Here is a 20,116-nt window from a genome sequence, read left to right on the forward strand (position 1 = left end):
GGTATTGTGGAGTAACGAGGCCCATAAATGGTCCATGACCCGACTCTCTGTTTGACATTTCTCTCCCTCTGCTCCATCATCACCTTTCTTCTTCATCTTCTGCAATCATGGCTTCAAAGATCGATGCAGCGCTTTCCGACACCCTCCCTGACAAGGAAATTGAAGAGCAGCAACGTACCGCTCAAGATGACATCTACATCGACCCAGAAGCCGAAAAGGCTCTCCTCCGCAAACTCGACAGATGGATTGTCCCTCCCGTCATGCTTCTCTACCTTCTCAGCTTCTTAGATCGCGTCAACATTGGCAACGCTCGACTCTACGGTATGGAAGAAGACCTCGGTCTCACCGGTGACCAGTACCAGATTGCAGTTTCGGTGCTGTTCGTCACGTACATTCTTTCAGAGCTGCCTTCGAACTTGGTCATTAAAAAATTCACTCCGTCGCGCTGGATCGCGTTCATCACGACTGCTTGGGGAGTCGTGGCGACCCTGACGGGCATTGTGCAGAACTACAAGAGCTTGGTAGCCTGTCGCGTCATCCTCGGTGCCCTCGAAGGTGGTCTATTCCCCGGTCTGACCATTTACCTCACCATGTTCTACACAAAGCGCGAGTACGCCCTCCGAATCGGCTACCTCTTCGTGTCAGCTGCCATTGCCGGTTCCATGGGTGGACTCCTCGCTTATGGCATCGGCCACATGGATGGCGTTGCTGGGCTACGCGGTTGGCGATGGATCATCATCCTTGAAGGCATTCCCACCGTAATTCTGGGCATCTCAATCTGGTTCTGGTTGGCCGACACGCCTGATTCGGCTCACTACCTGACCATCAACGAACGGGAGCTCATCGATCTGCGCATGCGACAGCAGATTGGACACACCAAGTCTTCGGACCAGATGCACAAGGAGGATGTGTATGCGGGCCTCAAGGACTGGAAGATCTGGCTGTTCTGCATCGGTCAGTTTGGCGGAGATGTCATTCTCTACGGCTACTCGACTTTCCTGCCTACTATCATCCGAGGTCTTGGTGATTGGAGCATTGCGCAGGTCCAGGCTCTTACGATCCCTTGCTATGCGCTTGGTGCTATCAGCTACATTGTTGTCGCCTGGCTCTCGGACCGCAGTCAACGTCGTGCAGTCTTTACTGTGATTTTCGGTCTTGTATGTACCACTGGATATGCTGTTCTGGTTAGCACTGCTCCAGGAGGCGTCAAGTATTTTGGTTGCCTCCTCGCAGCCATGGGCTTGTACGTTGTCGTTGGTCTTCCCCTCGCTTGGCTTCCCAGCAACAACCCTCGATATGGAAAGCGTACGGTCGCAACCGGTCTTCAACTGACTATTGGAAACTCTGCTGGTATCCCAGCCCCATTTGTAAGCGTCGATTCGCGCCAGTCAATTGAGGAACACTATCTGACATTGTTGCAGTTGTACAAAACCCATGAAGGCCCACGTTTCGTCAAGGGACACGCCGTCTCTATGGCCTTGATTGCCATGTCTTCGGTCATCTATCTATCATTCTGGGCCTTCTTCCGCCACCAGAATAAGCGAAAGATGGCTGGTAAGGAGGATCATAGGATCCAAGGTCTTACTGAGGAGGAGGCCGAGGAGTTGGGAGAGCACAACCCCCGGTTCCACTACACATACTGAGTCGACGGGCTGGAAGATGCATGAGTTTAATTCGTATATACTGCTTTTGAATATGCAGAAGGGTTGGATAATATTTAAATTAGTTTACTGAGAGAGCGATGGTCGCAGAGTCAATTCACACGATCATTGAATAATCTGAACTGTCATGCAATACATGGTGCAGGTGCTTGAAGCTACAAGCAAATGGCGCCAGGATCTGAAATCGCTCTATGGCTCCTTTGTATTTACTTCGCCTTTCACATTTTGCTTGTGTCATCCCACAACTGTGACGACGGCCTCAAGTGCGCCTTGTCCCCCAAGCCTTCAGCTGGTGGTGGCGTTCACGCCAAGGCAAAAACAGCCATCCGAATGCCTTATAACCCCCTGCCTACATGTAGTTGCCTCGCGCCACCGAAAACACCAACCCCAATAGGCAATCCGCAATATCCACCACTTGAAACAGGGTCTAGATCATGTCGGCTGGCGAACTACGTACCCCAGGCAGAAAGGCGGATTGAGACTTGGCAGTCGGTGACAGGCCACATGAACCATTAGCCTCTATCCGATGACATGATGCGGCCATACGGACGTATGACACCGGCCAGGTAAATCCAGTTCTTTCAGAGCCTTATGCAGCCACAGCTGAACTTGGTCGGCCTTGGATGCGGTCGCCTTGCCGCTTTGGAAAAACGAAACTGCGCGTCTCAGCCTGATTCTCATTCTCTCAAGTGCAAAAATATGACAGCTTACCCCTCTCAGTTTTCCTTTTGCTCTTCAGCAGTTTAATCATGTCTACCAAGTTGAGACGGAGCTTCTCCGAGGTCTTTCGGGGCAAAAAGGCCTCGAGGTCGACCATCAACCTTGCCCCGGTCCCCGAATTTCCCGACATCGACCATCAGGAGCCTCATCGCGTTTCAAATGCCTTTGAAGATGTCACATCATTTGCCCCGTCGATCCATGACGAGGCTCAGTTCGAGACTCATCTCCAAGATGCCGTTGTCGAGTCTCTTCGCGATCGGATCAAGACTCTCGACCAGGAGCGAAACCAACAGGTTGCAAAGGCAGGGCGTCTAGAGCATCAGCTTCTGGAGAAGGATCAAGAGCTTCAGGACATGCGACAGCTTCTTGACCGGGACAGAGGAAGATGTCGACAACTGAATGACAACGTTGCTCGCTTGAGACAAGAGAAAGACCTGCTGGAACACCAACATACACAACAGCTACGAGAAAAGGAAGCTCGCATGGCTGAGGAAAGGTCGCTAATAAAGGATTACACTGAGAAGTTGAAGGAGTATCAAGTGTCTTATATCAGAATGTCCGAAGCCCAGGGTCAACTGCAAGAGAGAGTCGACGAACTCGAGGCCGAGAACCGCGCCCTACTACAACCCACCGACGATGCCCCCGCCACGATGCAGCAAGAAAAGATCATGCTCACGAAAAAGGTCAGGGCTCTGGAGACTGAGCTAGCACATGAAAAAGCAGAGTGCGATGAGGGAAGAAGGGCACTTTTCGAAATGCACCAACGAAAAAGTGCAGTTGATGCTGAGAACAGGGACATGGCTGAGAAATTGGCTATGCAGGTTCAGGAGATGGAGGATATCAAGGTTGTGCTTGATCAGCAGATGGCAGAGGTTGAGCAGGAGCGGCAGAGGCATGAGACTCAGATGGAAGAAGCAACTCGAGTTCCTTGGAGTAGCCCGACACCTCGGATGATCCTGGTCAACAACATGTTCTCCCAAGGTTTCCAGAACGCGGCAGCTCCTGGAAATGCACCGAACGCCGCTCCGTTCTTACAGTCATGTTCGCTGGCCATGCTCACCAACAACCTCCTCGACATCAAACTCGACACTCAACAAGCGCAACGACTAGCGGCAAATATTTCGACTGCAGATCTCAAGGTCCTTCCATGTGACTTGTGTCAGCTGCCCAAGTTTGCAAACAAGTCCAACAACCCGCGACTCCGTGTCAACGAGTTTGCGAGTGTATCGCAACCGACTGCTTGCTGCTCCAAGTTTATCTGCACTGATTGCTACTTGAACTCTATCACGGAGTCCCTTACCAACGATTGGTGGGGTAACTTGGGGAGAGGAAGTTGGCTGACTTGCCCGGCACCAAACTGCGACCATGCTCTGCGTCTCACTCATCGAGGAGCCCTTGCAAACCTGCTGCGGCAGCTGGGTGACAAAGACTCCGATAACAAGATGGCCATGTAAGTACTGGTTGGTGAAGGCCATTGCTTATACTCTTCGCTAACTTCTGACAGGTACGATCGCATCCTTATCTTCCGTGCTGCTCTCGCCAAGTTGAATCCCCAGCCAAGTGACGAAGCCTTGAAGATCGCAGCTAGAATGCACAGCCAACTCGCAGTAGTCGGCCGAATGTATTCACTATTCGACCCAGTCTTCAATAACACGGAACCCGACGAAGCCGGTCGAATTCCCCCTTTCAATCCTGGAAACATCAAGATGATCCGCGTCGACCACGAAGGAGGCAGTATCCTCGTGCCACTATTTATCCGATTCGTCCGACGACAACGAACGCCAAAGGAATGTGCAGTCTGCACCGATGAATTCTTTGACGTCGACTTTGCTTCCGTGGAAGAGTGGCTAGATTTATGCGCCGGTTTCCACGGCGAGTGGATGTGGAAGATTCTCCTGTTCCCAGTCAAGCTTAGGATCGGATGCAACCATGAGATCGACTTTTGCACTGGCTGTCTGGAACAGCATCTGAAGACGCAACTTGAACAGTATGGACGGAGCAGGTGTGATCAACTTGCTTGTCCGTCCGACGGCTGTGCGCGTCGGCTTGATTACGAGGAAGTTCGGCTCTATGCCGAACCGGAAACCTTTGAGCTGTAAGTCATACCTTGATCCGTTTAACCAATTTGCTAACGATACTTTAGTTATGACCGCTACCTTCACCTCAACGCGATCAGCAAGCTCGAAAACTTCCGATGGTGTCTTCGACAGGGATGCCCCAACGGTCAGCTCTACGACGACGGGGATGAAACGGATCCTCATATTCACTGCCAAGAGTGTGCCTTTGAAATGTGCTACAAGCACATGATTCCTTGGCACGAGGGCCTGACTTGTGAGGAGTTTGAGAGCGCCAGAGATCACGGTGACCCGCAGTACCAGCAGACACAAGACTGGATTGCAAATAACACCAAGCCGTGCCCAAACTGTAACCAGAATATTCAAAAGGGCGAGGCCTGTTTCCACATGACATGCAAGTTTACAATATCCCCTGATAGCCGAGCTTAAGCTAATCACGTCTCACAGGCTCCAACTGTCAACATGAGTTCTGCTGGATTTGCCTGGCGGACTGGACCCAGATCACGCCCCGTCCGGGAGAACACAATCCGGAGGCGCATGGGCAGGACTGCATCTTTCGCACCAATGGATTGACGCCAAGCCAGCTTTTTGGGAGGACGGTGGAGGAAGCGTTGGCTCCCCGACGAAGACGATGAGCAGCAGAATAAAACAGTCGGTGAGGATCGAAGGAAGATGTGTTTGTTTCTTCACATATACCAAGAATGGATATGAACGATATATGTCAGCGTAAATCGATAAAATGACCTTTTATAGCCTGTAGTAGATAGTATCTAAACCATCTTTTCTTGCAGCGAGTGTTCAAGAGTTGTCGTCATTTACTAATACACCCAGGTCGGGTCTTCCAGTGATGAGATCGCATACCCTATAGCTCTATGGAGAAAACCGGATTCCTTCGCGTGCGTCCCGAACACGAGTCCCAAAGCATAGACACTACACCAAACACGTTGTACAACCACTCATGTCTCAGTTGGGGTTCTAAGCGAGACAGCAGGTCGGAACTTTTCTTAACAGAAGACCCCGAACCCAGCGGCCGAAAGGGAATGAGCAGATTATGATCGCCAGGTATTACATCCTACCCGGTCGCTTGACGTTGCAATGCCACGCCGGCTGATTTGAGACCCGGTCACGCGATCGACAAAAAACATGGCGATTCCAGATATCCGGGAGAGATCAACGTGTTTCGTGAAACAAACGACACGGCAGGAAGATAAGGAACAATCTTTGTCTCAAACATCTCTTATAAAAAGCAGAAGGCATGGACTTGTCTGTTTCATAGACTTTAGAAGAAGCAAAGGATTGTCAAAGCGGTGGAGCTAAACGCGCTGAGTGGGCCGCGTTTTGACCTCGGGTAAGCCACTTTGACGTGAGACAATATTCCAACCGGCTTCAGCGGAATTGATAACTGACCAGTTCTTTTATATTTATGTCAGCCTCTCCTCGCTTAAAGAGGACACGAGTCAGGGTGGAAACTTTAATACAAATGCAGTCATTTCTGGTCGTGAGATCACCAACTGCCGTGAAACGATAGACTCGCTCATCTTAGCGTACCCACCGGTAGAGACTGAGCGCCTCCAAATCTAATTACAGCTCAGGGGTGGATGATGTTAAGTGCTAACAAAGAGGATCTGTGCAGGTACTTTGAGTATGCAGCAGAGTTCCCCTTGGGCCAAGTATCGTGGAAGGCTCAGCCCTGAGCCGCAAGTCTCCCCTTAGCAAACGCGGCATTCAGTCAAGGTGATAGAACACGTCCCGCATGAAGCCCTTGCAATTTGTGGGCATAACATGACAACGCGGATATACATGATCCGACAGATCCTTTGCACAAAGCCGATGTCTGTTATTAAATATGGCTTGGAGGCGTTTATTACTCTAGCCAACCTGTTCTCTGACGGCTCCACGCAACAACTCCATCAAAATGTTGTTCCACCGGCTGTCAGTTCTCTCGCTGCTTTCAGCGGTGGCTTGGGCGGCTCCAAGTACCACTCCCACTGAAGACGCCTGTGAGGAAATATCCAAGGCCCTGCCAAAGCGCGTCTTCTTCCCCATCAGCATCAACTACAACTCCCAACAATCCGACTACTGGTCCACCCTCCTACGCGGCATCAAGTCTGCCTGCATTGTCGTCCCACAGTCGGCCGAGCACGTCTCGACGGCCGTCAAGATCTTGAATAAGTACCCCGACGTTAAGTTTGCGGTCAAGAGTGGCGGACACGATCCCAATGCTGGACATGCGACGGTCAGCAATGGGGTGCTCATTTCTCTTGCGGAAATCAAGGGGGCGACATATGATAGGGACAATGGCGTCGCGTACGTGAAGCCGGGTGGAGAATGGAACGATGTTATCTCTGAGCTCAACAAAGAAGGTGTTGCCGTGGTTGGCGGTCGCCTAGGTGAGTCAGAGACTATCTTTGAGATGAACTTGTGTATTGACTAGGCTTAGGTGTTGTTGGAGTTGGAGGTCTTCTTCTCCAGGGAGGCATATCTTTCCTGAGCTCCCAGTATGGTCTCGCTGCTGATGTAAGTCGACGTTGCCCTTGTTCCCTTGAGAAACGGCGACGTGGCATCTTGCACTCCAATGCTCGTCTTTCTATGCCCGAATTTCCATGGCGGCAGCCATGAAAGGTTAATAAGATCGAGCTTATTGTGTTTGGGCTTTGATGCCGTCATGTATCCGTCTTGGCTATTGTGGCTGATGGAGACGTATATCGCCAACGCCTTTGGAATAGTGCTAACATCCGTCAAAGAACATCGTTGGCTGGGAAGTCGTCACCGCAAATGGCGCCATCGTCCATGTCGATGCTGCCAAACAACCCGAGCTCGCCGTTGCCATGCGAGGCAGCGGTAGCCAATTCGGTTGGTCCCTCTATGGCCTACCAATGATTACACAACTAACAAACTTCAGGCGTCGTCACGCAATTCACCATCAAGGCCTACCCCGTCAACGAAGTCTGGGGCGGCATCCGCATCTACGACGAGTCCAAGTCGGACGAGATCTTTGAGGCTCTGCACGAGTTCACTCCTTACAACAACCAGGACAACAAGGCTGCAATTATCGTTAGCAATCTTTACACTCTTGGGGCTGCAAGGTCTTTCTTTGTGTTTTACTTCTACCATGGCCAGAAGCCACCGACTACTGGGCCGTTTGCCAAGTTCTTGAAGATCAAGAGTTTGGTTTCTACGACAAAGACGCAGCCTTATCCCAAGCTGGTGAGTTACCCGCAAGACTGGCAAGGCGCATTTAAGTAACATGAAATTAGCTCAAAGCCAACGGATTTGGAGTTTCCCTCCTGAATTCGAGACAATCATTCAGAGTATGTGACTATACCTCTCTACTTCTAACCCCATCTAACACGTCTAGACGATCACAATCCCATACGTCGCCTCTCGCCCCGGCATCTACGACGAAATCTCAGACAAGATGAAGTCCATCTCTAAGAAGTACTTCTCTAACCCCCTCAACCTAGCCTCTCAATGCTCCGTCGACTTCCAACCCCTCACATCCATCATCGGAAAGCACTCCGAGCAACGAGGCGGCAACGCCATGGGCCTCACCAAGAATGATCCTGATCGCATCATCTTGGAGCTCCAGTGCAGCTGGACCGACAAGGCCCAGGATGACATTGTGCCCCAGTTCACCAGGGACTTGACGGATTGGATCGAGACGAGAATTCCAGAATGGCTTGAGTCTGACGGACAATCTGCGGACCAGTATCTGCCCTTATTTATGAATGATGCTATGGCGGATCAGAATGTTACGGGGAGTTACAAGGACTATGCCAGGTTCAAGGCCCTTCAGCTTAAGGCGGATCCTGAGGGTGTTCTGAGGACGAGAGTCGGTGGATTCAAGTACTAGATTCGCTTCCTGTGTTACTATAAGAGGAGTCTTGCCTGATGCTGATGACTAGAGGCAATACTCAGCCTGTTGGTTTGAGCAACGGCCGTAGACTTTGTAATGATAGCAGTAAACTCGGGGACAAAACCGAACATGTTAAAATCTATTTTCGTTTCTGGAGCTAAGTTCCTGCTGGTCTAAGCTGAGCCACAAACTCGTCACCGAACGAGAGTCAAGGCCTTGATTGACTCACTGATGGGTTTGAACGCGCAACTAGGGCCCGGATACTACTTAAACTATCTTAATTACCTGCTTTTCACAATGCAAGAAGCTAAAATCAAGTTTATCACTCTCCTCCTCCTTGCGGGTCGCTAGTCCTACCCGTGTCATCTCTCTACCCTGCCCGTAGCGCTTGACGACAAGCCCGTGGAAGTCCCGATCGCCAAGCCCCAGGCTTGTCATCATTGGAATAAGATAAATGACTGCCATCTCTTCAAGCTCATAGGCCCGGTCAGGGTACCACTCCAGACGTAAGGATTCCAGCCCTGAATAATTAGCATAAATCGCCCCAAATTTGAAACTTGCAGGAATTAAAAACCCATCCAGCGTAACAAACCCGTCGTTGACTTGACCCGTCAGCGAAGGGCCTGCTGGAGTGCACTTGGCCTCACGAACCAGCGCGTGCCCCTTCCCAGACTCTTTGAGCTCTCCATAACATAGCCCCGAAGGGTAATTTATAGGTCCATCGATTGAGGCCCATGACCAACTCGGCGCCCGCCATCTCGCTTGTAGCGGTTCATTTGCTTTTGGAGAGCCCGCAATCCAACACATGTCAATCAACAAGGTATCTTTCCAGAGTCCCGCCAAGTAGCTCTCTTGACTCCTAAGCGTCATGGCTTGCGCCAATCCAGATAGAGCTGGGAGCTTGTCACTGGGACATGTTAATTGCAATGGCGAGTATTGCTCGATCAACCTACGCCACAGTCCACCAATGCTCTCCCTGGTGGCCTGGTTATGGAACTCGAGCTTCGTGAGCGATTGCCACCAATCCGCTACTCCTCCACATTCGCATGCGCGTTTTGTGATGCAATCCCACACTATCTCTTGTCGGCCGAAGTAGATTACCCTGCGTGCCAACAATCGCTCCTGAAAAGTCCATGCTCTTGTGAATATAGGGAAGTTGGTTAAATCTTCTGGAGTCGGTTTAAAGGGAGAATGGTACATGTCGCGCATCATGACAGGTCCAATGGTAACGCCGGGATCTGGTGTAATGAAACAGCCGCTGTTGGCTGAGTTTGCCCACGCCGCAGCTATAGTTACGTAGGAGTTGCGGTAAATGCTGGCCATATTGCCGCATTCGCGCTTCCAGTCTTTGTGATCGGCCTCCTTCTGGATGATGCAGAGGGCGTCAATCCACAGATATCGCACCTTCAGTTCCCGGGCGACCTCGACGGCGTCTCGAAACGTTTGTGGGAGGTCCTTAAGTTCAATTCCCCTTTCCAGGTGTTTTCTAAAGTTGCCTGGTATCGTCACCGTAAACTCGGACTTTCCCCAGCAGTAGCTGAGGCACGCATATCGACCTGTCCTACCCCTTGGTTCCCACAGTGATACCCTGGTAGATGAATCTAGGCCCAAATCCAGAACTCGGGTCGGTAGGACTGGATCGTCTGGTGACCCGCATGACGGATGATTGTTGATACAGTCGTCTAGCCATCGGCGAAGAAGACGCATACAAGCGGAAGACCCTGTTGACTCTGCCGATGGCAACAGGCCGTGGAGACCCCACGGATTTGGAGTACCTATGGGTGTCAATATGATAAATATCTACCCAAGTTACACTATAGAAGGAACATCACTCACTGCCAATTGCGGATAGGGTTGCACAATGCTTCGAAAAAAACCTTTGCTCGAATCTTAAAAACGAAGTTTCCTCAATAGACAGCCATGTAACTATGACTGCTTCCGAACCGCTTCCATTAAACCCACGATAGAAGTGCGAGAGAATTTGGCACTGCTGGCACGGTTCCACACAATGGTCAAGCGATACGAGGGACTCATGGTCTTTACTTGGTTTGTAATTATCGCGAACTTGGGATTTCAACACTGCGTTTAACCACTCCCACTGCCGGCAGGGCCTAGTGAGCGGATGTCCAACCATGTCGGCAACAGGCACGGATGACGAGTTGAGAGGGGCCGATGTAGTTAGTTCCGTGGTGTCGTCTCCAGTGATCTCGTTCAGATCAGCCTCATTTGGGGTGATCTCCGGAGGTAAGAGCTCTGGAGAAGTTGCCATGGTTGGGCGTAGAAATGTTGAGAGACGTCCAAAGGGCCTATGAATGGAGTTAAAATGAAAGAAGTTGAGTTGCCATCACAAAATTGCAAGTGCTGTGTGGGAAAAGCCTCAGAGGGCAATTCTGCCCAACTGTGTGCCCAAGGCTATGGCCAAGAATGAGATTGCGGCAGTGCTGGCGAATGATGTGCGCAAATCTGTAGTGATTTGAGAAGGTGTGGGTACCTAAACTACGTGTCAGTGTCAGTGTGGAGGAGAAACACTTGAAGGCGCAGAATTCCGTGTGTGATTACTACAAGTTTCGTGTGAAGCAGCAAACAAGGCTCCAATTGCCGCCGTACTTGCAGAAGGTATCTTCTAGTTTTGCCGTTATATAGTAGTTTATTGTGTGCCACACTTCGCAAATACCAGTAGACAAACATAAAACATCCCCTGATATACCTAATAGCTTCCAGAGAAATATGATTGTAGATCTCAAGTAGGTCAAGCCGTCTATCCCAAAACGCATCTTGATCAACCGGGCCGCTCAACGTGAGTCTGCGTTACGCTCACTCCGGAGTGTCCAAACAAGACGCATCGCCTTCAGATACTCCCCCCGATCCCTAGCCAATCCCCACTGTGCAGGGTACTTGTACCGATTCGCCGACAATGCAACAAGCACCCTACCGTAAAGCATCGAGTTAACTAACCCGCGGAAGCCACCGGCGCTCATCAACTCGGCCGCTGCATCCTCAAGGGGACCCCTGGGCTGTATGAGCCTCAGCTCTAATGCTTCAGCTTGCGTTGGGCTCATGGCTGTGATATCCTTGCTTGGACCCAAACCGACTTGATCCAGAGTGGTGTCATGCCCACACCGTTCCTTTACGATTCCTTCGATCAGGTTCACAAAGTCCTCCTCGTTTTTAACCTCCCAGTCATCGTCGTTATGGTGGCCCTGGCAATCAATACCATACTTGCAAAGCGCCATGTTACCGTTGGGCGAACGTCGATGAAAAGCAAGAAATGCGCGGAGAGCAAAATTCCACACGAAAAAGGTCGACTCCGGACAAGTCAACTTGTCTCTGTCTGTCGCTGTCGGTTCCAAACACGTTTCACACGACCGTTCATTGTCCGGAAAGGGAGCGTATGCTTTGGCAATATCAAAATGCCGGAGGTAAGGATGTCTTTTCGGAAGCTCTAGGTAGTTGATAATGTTCCGCCGTATCTCTGGGGGCATATTGACCTTTACGAGTGCCTTGTGCACCAGAGTATATTCCGCCTCTGTCAAACAAGGCTCCATCGTTTTTCGCGTGTCCAAGACAAACCGACGCGAACGATCAAGAAACTCGATATACTCATGAAAAAAGCATAGTCTGAAACTGGCTGGGCGGAGATGGTCGGATACTGTGGAATAGTAGCGAAACCGTTGTCGGATCGGGCCATCGGAGCCGATTTGTTTCCAGAAACATTCCCCAGGCTTCACTTGGTCGTCATCCGGGACGGAATATCTCGCACATTCTGTGGCGTCACCTGGTAGACTCCCTCTGAACGGCTTCCAGTCTTCAAGATCTCCTTCTCGCTCGTCTGTTGACATTGCCCATATGAACCGGCGTCCCTCGATCCCGTTCATGGCAGCCAGTGCCTCCGGCGAGAGCGCTTGGGCAAGCTTTCGTAAGCGACTCGCTCCATCTTGGAGATCATCTTGAGGTTGTAAAGTATATTGTGTAAAGACCCAATCGAATCTTTCACTCTCGCCACTCGCGGTCCAGATATAGCGCAGAGATGCAAGCAAGGTGTCGTCAATTGCCCTGCACAGTCGAAACACTGGTCGGCCCTCTATTGCAGATCCAATTTTGGAGAATTTCAGATCTAGAGAACGCTGATTCAATAGCCCGCTGGACAAGTAAAGGATCATGCGTGCAGAGAGGAAATGTCCCGACGGAAGCTGGGAGAGGGCGGTGATGGGCGCTAGAAAGGATCTCCAGACGGGAAGGATGTCTGGATTTCGTACGTCGGGATGGCGAGTCTGCTTGCTAAGCATGGCGATTGAGTCGTACATTTTCAACAAAAGCGTCTTGATCTTGGTGTAAACTTCATCTTGCCGGGTGATATTAATACGCAGTTCAATAGCTAGTTGGTTGATTTCGGACACCAAGTTTGAGTTTTGGATGGCAAGAGCCTGAAGGAACGCTTTATAGCCTGCAAATTCTGTCATGGTTTGAAGAGTAGCATTCGGCGAGGGTTGGTCTATTAAAAGAAGTTCGATGAAGGATGAGTTGTGAAAGGACCAACAGTTGAGTCGGGTCGCGAAGCTCCCACCTCCGCCTCCAAGGAAATGCGGTGGATCATCTTTTGCCCGGAAGCAAGGACCAGCATCCTCCAAGACGCCTACGCTTAGCTAAGATAGTAGAAAAGTATAGCTATATCGTCTAAACATAAGTAAAATAAAAGATAAATAAGGGAAATAATAATATATTTACTTTCTAATACTATTTAATTACTTATGATGCTTTTCTGCCTATGACTTGGTCTATTTTGCCGTGATAACTGCAGAGGGCTGGCTGGTTTAGCGTTACATGCTTTTTTACGGCCGCGTGGGTGGCTTGGCAGGCGCGGGATTGGGCATGGTGTGTTCTAGGTGAGATTATGTCAAGGCTGAAAACGATTGATTCAAGTTGAGATTAATGATGTTGCATGAACTATTAACGAGAGGTTGCCAGCAAGAATCAACAAAGCACTGAAAATAAACAAACAAAAATCAGCGCTATGAATTCGTCAAGCATGACTGCGATACCTGAAGCGTGAAAACAACACCTCTTAATACGACACTGCCACCTGATCAGAATCCCTTAACACGGAATTTCTATGACAATAAAATCCCGATGGCCGGCAAATCAAATAATCTGAGGGTTCAATGTTGATCAGGTCGGACCGGGCTCCGAAATTCCGACTATCGAGGCTTAGAGACAGGGATCACCACCTCCATCAACCACTCCTGTAAGCCCAACACTCCGGGAGCGGAATCCCGTTCGAGCCGGTAACCACCAAGTTGACGACGCCTCGATGCAAAACATGATCAATCAGCTTTGTGCCTCCAATTTTAGACAATTCAACGCGCGTCTTTAACGTCAATCATTTAAGCTTATTCTTCGAATCCATCTCTATAAGAACGTTGGACCATCATGTGTCGATGAGGTGACCATCAACAACTTGAACCAGCTTCATCCGCTATTTCTACGATGGGGCTTTTTTTGCGACAGCTTTGGAGCTTGACGGCCAAGGACTTGAGAATTATTCTGTTTCGGAAATGGATATGGACTCCTCTTCGCGCTTTCGTCCTGCCACTGCTTTTTGTCGTCTTTTTGCAAGTCGCCCTCACTGTCGGAAGAAAGGCAATGCTAACTTAACCAGATGCTACACAAAAAACCTCTTCTTTCCTCCGTCGACCTACGGAATCAGACCACCTCTTGCTATTCGAACGCTTCCTCAGGCTATCAGTGCCGTAACCGGACACCGAGATCGCATCGTCTTTGTCAACAACGGCTTCACAGGAGGCGATATCGACAATGTCATTTCCAACGTCACCGAGCCCCTTCACGATTCGGACATCAACATCAAGATTGTCAAGAGTGAAAGCGACCTCGGGGTTCTGTGCAGTACTTCTGGCCAGGGTTCTTCGACTTGCGTTGCTGCGGTAGTCTTCCACTCTTCACCTTCTGAAGGAGAATGGGGCATTTGGAACTACACTCTCCAAACCGACGGCTCTCTGGGAGGCTCTGGCATTAACACTGACAAGTCGGACAATGATGCCCAAGTCTACAGTCTCCCATTACAACACGCCATCGACTTTGCCATCGGCAGCATCGACTCGACCGTTTCCAAAGACGTTCTGTCCACCAAAGTCCTCGAATATCCCTTCACGAGCCGATCAAATGAGGAGCAAAAGAAATTCATCGACGAGCAATACATGAAAAACATCATCTCCGTTCTGGCAATTCTCTTCTACCTCGCCTTAATCGGTGTTCTCTACCAGCTCGCCGGCGTCATGGCCACCGAGCGAGAGCTAGGACTGGCGCAACTTCTCGATACCATGATGCCCAACGAACCAACATGGCAGCCCCAGGCGGTTCGTCTCTTGGCCCATTACCTTGCTTTTGTCATTCTTTACGGTCCCGGATGGATTGTTATGGGTGCTATCATGGGAAGCATGGCGTTCAAAAAGACCACGATGGTCATTCCCATCCTTTCCGTGATCCTCTGTGGACTGTCTTTGACTGGTTTTACAATGTTTATCGGAAGCTTCTTTCGAAAGGCACAACTGAGCGGAATCATCTCGGTACTCATCGGTCTTGTCTTTGCCATCCTAGCTCAAGTCTCTGGCAACCTTCAAACTTGGCTGGTGGCTATTCTATCCCTTCTTTTCCCTCCCATGAACTTTGTCTACCTTGTAGTTCTCATGGCACGGTGGGAGAGACACGGCAAGGGCGCAAGTTTCGTCGGATCAGCTCCGGACTCCAAGTCCACCAGCCCCGTCATTGTCTTCTGGCTGTTTTCCATCCTTCATGCCATCATTTACCCTCTACTCGGTACTTTCGTTGAGAGAGCATTATTCGGAGCGGCCTCAGCTAACCGCAAAATTGGACCTCCCAACTCTCCGGTGGCGGTACGACTTGACAAGTTTACAAAGACCTACCAGCCGCGATTCACGCAACGAGTTCTGTCACACTTTTTGAAGAGGCCACTGAACTCGGTGCACGCTGTTCGGAGCCTTGGCCTTGAGGCCTTCCGAGGAGAGATTATGGTCCTTCTCGGCGCCAACGGCAGCGGCAAATCAACCACTCTGGACGCCATTGCTGGCATGCATTCTGCTTCTGATGGCGAGATATCACTGAGCTACGAGATGAGTGGCGGAAAGCTTGGCTACTGTCCCCAGAAGAATGTCCTCTGGGATGAACTCACCGTGGAGGAACACATCCACGTCTTTGATGGTATCAAGAACACTAGAGGGCATTCTTCGGCAACTCAAATCAAGAGACTCATCGAAGGATGCGACCTATCCAAGAAAAGGTCAACATGCGCCAACGCTCTTTCTGGTGGCCAAAAACGCAAGCTACAACTAGCTCTCATGCTGGTTGGTGACTCCACAGTCTGTTGCGTTGATGAGGTCTCTTCCGGTGTCGATCCTCTTTCTCGAAGGAAACTCTGGGATATTCTACTCGCTCAACGTGGTCGACGCACAATCCTTCTTACCACTCACTTCCTTGACGAAGCTGATTTACTGGCTGATCGGCTTGCAACCCTCTCTAATGGCTCACTCAAAGCCACCGGCACTTCAGTTGAGTTGAAACAAACTCTGGGCCTGGGATATCGCATCCACGTCTACCATCCACTAGGGTCGACCGAGCATCAAGTGTATGGCGACGAACTTCACACGAAACACGACGAAGAGACGGTCTATCTGTCTGGGAGTTCTGAAAACACATGTCGTCTCTTACGGAGGTTGGAAGCAGACGATGTGACCGAGTATCAAGTAGATGGCCCAACGCTTGAAGATGTCTTTCTCAAGATTGCAGATGAAGACTCTGCAAAGCCAGGGCGTCAGTCCCGGAGAAATCCCCGTCACCAGCGAGATATCTCTGGCGACTCATCTGCTTCCTTGGTAGGGTCATCACGCAACAAGGGGTCCTCGATCCAAAACCTCCTGACCGGAAAGCGAACGACTGTCTTTACTCAAGCCAAGGTGCTCTTCTCCAAGAGATTCGCTATCTTCCGCAAGAACCCGACGCCATACCTGGTAGCCATTGCCATACCTATCATTGCTGCAGGTTGTGCTTCAATCTTTATCGGTGGACTCCCTGCAACAAGTTGCGACCCCAGCATCGAATCGCTCAAGTCAAGCTCAGACTCAACATCCCCACAATCCTATCGAATCGTGGCCGGTCCGGAAGACCAGCTCTCAGAAGCCGCCATGGACACTATCCGAAAGAGCCCTGGAGGATCTGTAACCCTCGTCGATACTCTTGATCAATTTCATCAGGAGGTTAAGGCACAATACGCCAACCTGACACCTGGAGGTTTCTTCCTGGGAGATGAGCCAACTTTTGCCTGGCGCGCAGATGGACCTCTGGTATTTGGACACACAGTTCAGAACTTAATCGATATCGAACTCCTCAATGTCAGCATCTCGAGCAACTGCAAGGTTCTCGCAGTTCCATATTCTGGGAGCATTGGAGACTTGTTCATCTTCTTAACCAGCTTTGCTCTAGCCATGGCCGTGTACCCAGCATTTCTCGGATTGTATCCAACTTTTGAAAGGCTTCGAGGTATTAGAGCGATGCACTACAACAATGGAGTACATGCGTTGTCTCTATGGCTGGCATATCTTGCGTTTGACTTTTTGGTGACGTTGCTGGTCAGCACAGTCGCTACAATTATCTTTGCAGCCATGTCAAGAGTTTGGTACCATCTCGAGTATCTCTTCACGGTGCTGCTTCTCTACGGAATCACTTCAACACTCTTTTCTTATGTCTTATCGTTAAGAGCTAAGTCTCAGCTGGCTGTCTTTGCCATTTCAGCGGGAGTCCAAGTATTGTTCTACCTGATCTTCTTCATCGCCAACACCACAACTTTCACGTTTCAGGATCCGGCAGACCAAAGCTCCATTCTGAACACCATCTTCTATGTCATGGGTGCTGTGTCGCCTGTAGCCAGCTTGGGTCGCTCGATTTACTTGTCCATCAACTTGTGGGGGATTTCTTGTCAGGGAAGAGACTTCGCGTCTTATCCAGGCGCCATCGACATATATGGAGGACCCATCCTCTACCTCGTTATCCAATCCCTTATACTCTTAGCCGTTCTGCTTTGGAACGACTTGGGCTTCAGCTTCCACTTCCAACGACCCAAGTCAAAACCCAACAACGGAGATGGTGACCCTATGGAGCTCGAGTTGGGATCACGCCGCAACGGAACCTCGACAATTAAGGGTAACTGTCTGGAGGTTATGGGTCTGCAGAAGAAGTTCAAGCGTGAATTTGCTGTCCAAGATGTCAGTTTCGGAGTTCCCAAAGGCGAGTGTTTCGCTCTTCTCGGCCCGAACGGAGCAGGCAAGACGACCTGCCTCTCCATGATCCAAGGTGATCTTCCGCCTAGTAACCGCGATGCCGAAATCTCAGTCGATGGTATTTCGATGGTCAAACACCGTGCTCAAGCCAGGTCTAAGATGGGAGTTTGTCCACAGATTGATCCACTGGACACCATGACGGTTGGTGAACACTTGCGTTTCTACGCTGAGATTCGCGGAATTAGTAACCCGAATCACAACATTGACATTATTCTTGATGGTCTTGGCATTCGTCAGTACGTTGACAGAAAGGCAACCAAGCTTTCAGGTGGCAACAAGAGAAAACTGGTTCTTGGCATCGCACTGATGGGCAACCCGACTGTGCTGCTGCTTGACGAGCCCTCGTCCGGAATGGATGCCCTGAGTAAACGCTTGATGTGGCGAACCCTAGCCTCCGTGATACCAGGTCGAGCTCTCGTGCTAACAACTCATTCGATGGAAGAAGCCAATGCCCTTGCGAGCCGAGCTGGAATACTCGCTGGCAGGATGCTCGCCCAGGGCACGACAAAGGAGCTAAAGATGAGATACGGCGACGGTTACTCAGTACATCTAGCTCATCGTGACGCACCAAACACCAATCAAGTCGAAATGGATAATATCTGGGATTGGGTTCATACCCAGTTCCGCAACTTGAAGAGCATTGATACGGACTCTATGCATCACGGCCAGATGAAGTTTGAGATTTCCTTTGGTCGGGATGACACCAGTTTGTCGCTAGCGGATGTATTGGAGAGGATTGAGAGGGCCAAGAGCAGACTTGGGATCGAGTATTATAGTGTTAGTAGGGCTACTCTTGATCAGGTCTTCTTTGGGGTTTTGGAGGAGAACCGTTGTGACGAGGACAATCATTAAGGAGGGTCTGAAAAGGGACACACCCACTGTCGTTACGAAATTCATTCACTAAAATGGGCGAGGAAGCCGGAGCCTAGAAATGCAAACCCTATGGTAGATGAGTATCTACTACAGCACACAGTATGAGCCGGATCAGGCTCCCACTCCAGACATGTCAAACAAGAAGGATGGGGGTGGGTGATGACGGTGCTTATTGGACCAAGTTGACGGCTTTATGCAGTCATCATTGCTTTTCGTGTATCTCGGAATTGACAGGACCTTTTGCATCACTGTTGTGATTGCCTCTCATGACCCCAATTGTGACGATTATGTATGTAGTGTGTAGATACACCCAAGGGGCTTCAGAGCGGAAAACTCCCACCTTCTGTGACATTGAGCGCCTAATATAGAACGAGTAGACGCATTCTAGCGTGGAAACACCCTTGAACTTAAGTTTGCACACACTTTCTCGGAAAAACTAGAAGTGTGCATTCTCATCACTGTAGAACCAGACAAACAAAACGAGGCTGCGCACTCACACCAATGCAACCGTCGTATCATCACAACACCTCCACGCCGCTTGCAGAAACACTCCCAATCAAAGATATCATGACGCATCCCTCTCGCCCGGCATGATAGCCTCTCTTTGCTCATTGGCCCATAGCGACATGCCAGTTCAGTCAATGCCGGCTCGAGTTGCCTTTACTCCCTCAACCAGGCTGTAATCGCGTGTATATATCCTGCGTCGTTTCCATCTGTCTTCGTCCCAGCTCTCTCTTCTTTCCACAATCTTCTACAAGGTGTTTTGGTCTCTCCTACCCACGCTACCCGCCCTGTCCACATCACAATACTAGAACTTCACAATGCCACAGGTAAGCTTGGCCGACCGTTCACATGCATAGCTTGTCTCTAACTGATCGGTTTGAAAAGCAGCAAGTATCCTGCTCAGCCTGTGCGGGCAGAGGCAGTATTTTGCAGCAATGCTCACCGTGTTCTGGAACGGGCAAGGTCCGCGGTTATACTGGCCGCATCTCTAATTGCAATCAATGCAACGGTGACGGCCAATATTACGCCATCTGCTGGAAATGTCGTGGGGGTGGGCAAATCACTTGTGGCTGATGACTTCTTTTGGAAGAGTGACCAAGTCCATAATGTCAAGGAAACCCGGAGTAGCTGGTGAAGTGGGATATCTTGATGTCATTAGGAGAAGAGAAACCGAAACGCTTGCCTAACCATGCCAGCACGCTGTTTGTTACGTACCTTTCAATTGCATTGTGTGTATCGTAGTGACGTCCCCAAAGAAGCCATGGTCACGATAACAAAGAAAAAAGCCATTGACGGGGGTTGGCATTAGATATCGTTAAACATATGGGACTTCCCATTGAACAAGGTCTGTGGAAGAGCGTCAATGTTAAAATAGAAAGGGTTAGCACTCAGAAGCCTGTTGGGTCTTATATTTCAACAGTCAATGCTACCGTGGGAGGGGTAGCGGGCTGCAGAAGTGTTCTCAGTTGCCTTACACACGAATGCCTATACGTGATACAGGTTGTGCTTTCATCTTGCTTTAGTAATATTTACCTCACACTGATAAAAAAAAGTAAAACCGCA

At 50.1% G+C, this 20,116-nt stretch overlaps 4 protein-coding genes across 4 annotated transcripts; all 4 read left to right on the plus strand.

Annotated features, from left to right (window-relative positions):
* Window positions 1-107: 107 nt before the first annotated feature.
* Window positions 108-1,438, plus strand: LRP88_11628 (uncharacterized protein; the record flags this gene model as incomplete). Its single annotated transcript, XM_083248054.1, has 4 exons — window positions 108-638; window positions 882-1,232; window positions 1,283-1,367; window positions 1,422-1,438. The coding sequence occupies 4 exons, from the start codon at window positions 108-110 to the stop codon at window positions 1,436-1,438; spliced, it is 984 nt and encodes a 327-aa protein (XP_083095484.1).
* A 972-nt stretch (window positions 1,439-2,410) lies between these two features.
* LRP88_11629 (BRcat and Rcat domain-containing protein) lies at window positions 2,411-4,922 on the plus strand (the record flags this gene model as incomplete). The annotated part of the gene is made up of 4 exons (XM_083248055.1): window positions 2,411-3,831; window positions 3,886-4,476; window positions 4,525-4,854; window positions 4,904-4,922. The coding sequence occupies 4 exons, from the start codon at window positions 2,411-2,413 to the stop codon at window positions 4,920-4,922; spliced, it is 2,361 nt and encodes a 786-aa protein (XP_083095485.1).
* Window positions 4,923-6,371: 1,449 nt separating this feature from the next.
* Window positions 6,372-8,309, plus strand: LRP88_11630 (FAD-binding oxidoreductase; the record flags this gene model as incomplete). The annotated part of the gene is made up of 6 exons (XM_083248056.1): window positions 6,372-6,846; window positions 6,897-6,973; window positions 7,201-7,309; window positions 7,359-7,663; window positions 7,714-7,767; window positions 7,815-8,309. 6 exons carry the CDS (start codon window positions 6,372-6,374, stop codon window positions 8,307-8,309), a joined length of 1,515 nt encoding a protein of 504 aa, XP_083095486.1.
* Window positions 8,310-13,796: 5,487 nt separating this feature from the next.
* Window positions 13,797-18,529, plus strand: LRP88_11631 (uncharacterized protein; the record flags this gene model as incomplete). The annotated part of the gene is made up of 2 exons (XM_083248057.1): window positions 13,797-13,855; window positions 13,969-18,529. The coding sequence occupies 2 exons, from the start codon at window positions 13,797-13,799 to the stop codon at window positions 18,527-18,529; spliced, it is 4,620 nt and encodes a 1,539-aa protein (XP_083095487.1).
* Between the last annotated feature and the right edge of the window lie 1,587 nt (window positions 18,530-20,116).

Source organism: Fusarium phalaenopsidis (genome assembly GCF_050370095.1).
Source record: "Fusarium phalaenopsidis strain FUZ10S chromosome Unknown contig_32316, whole genome shotgun sequence".
Lineage (NCBI taxonomy): Eukaryota > Fungi > Ascomycota > Sordariomycetes > Hypocreales > Nectriaceae > Fusarium > Fusarium phalaenopsidis.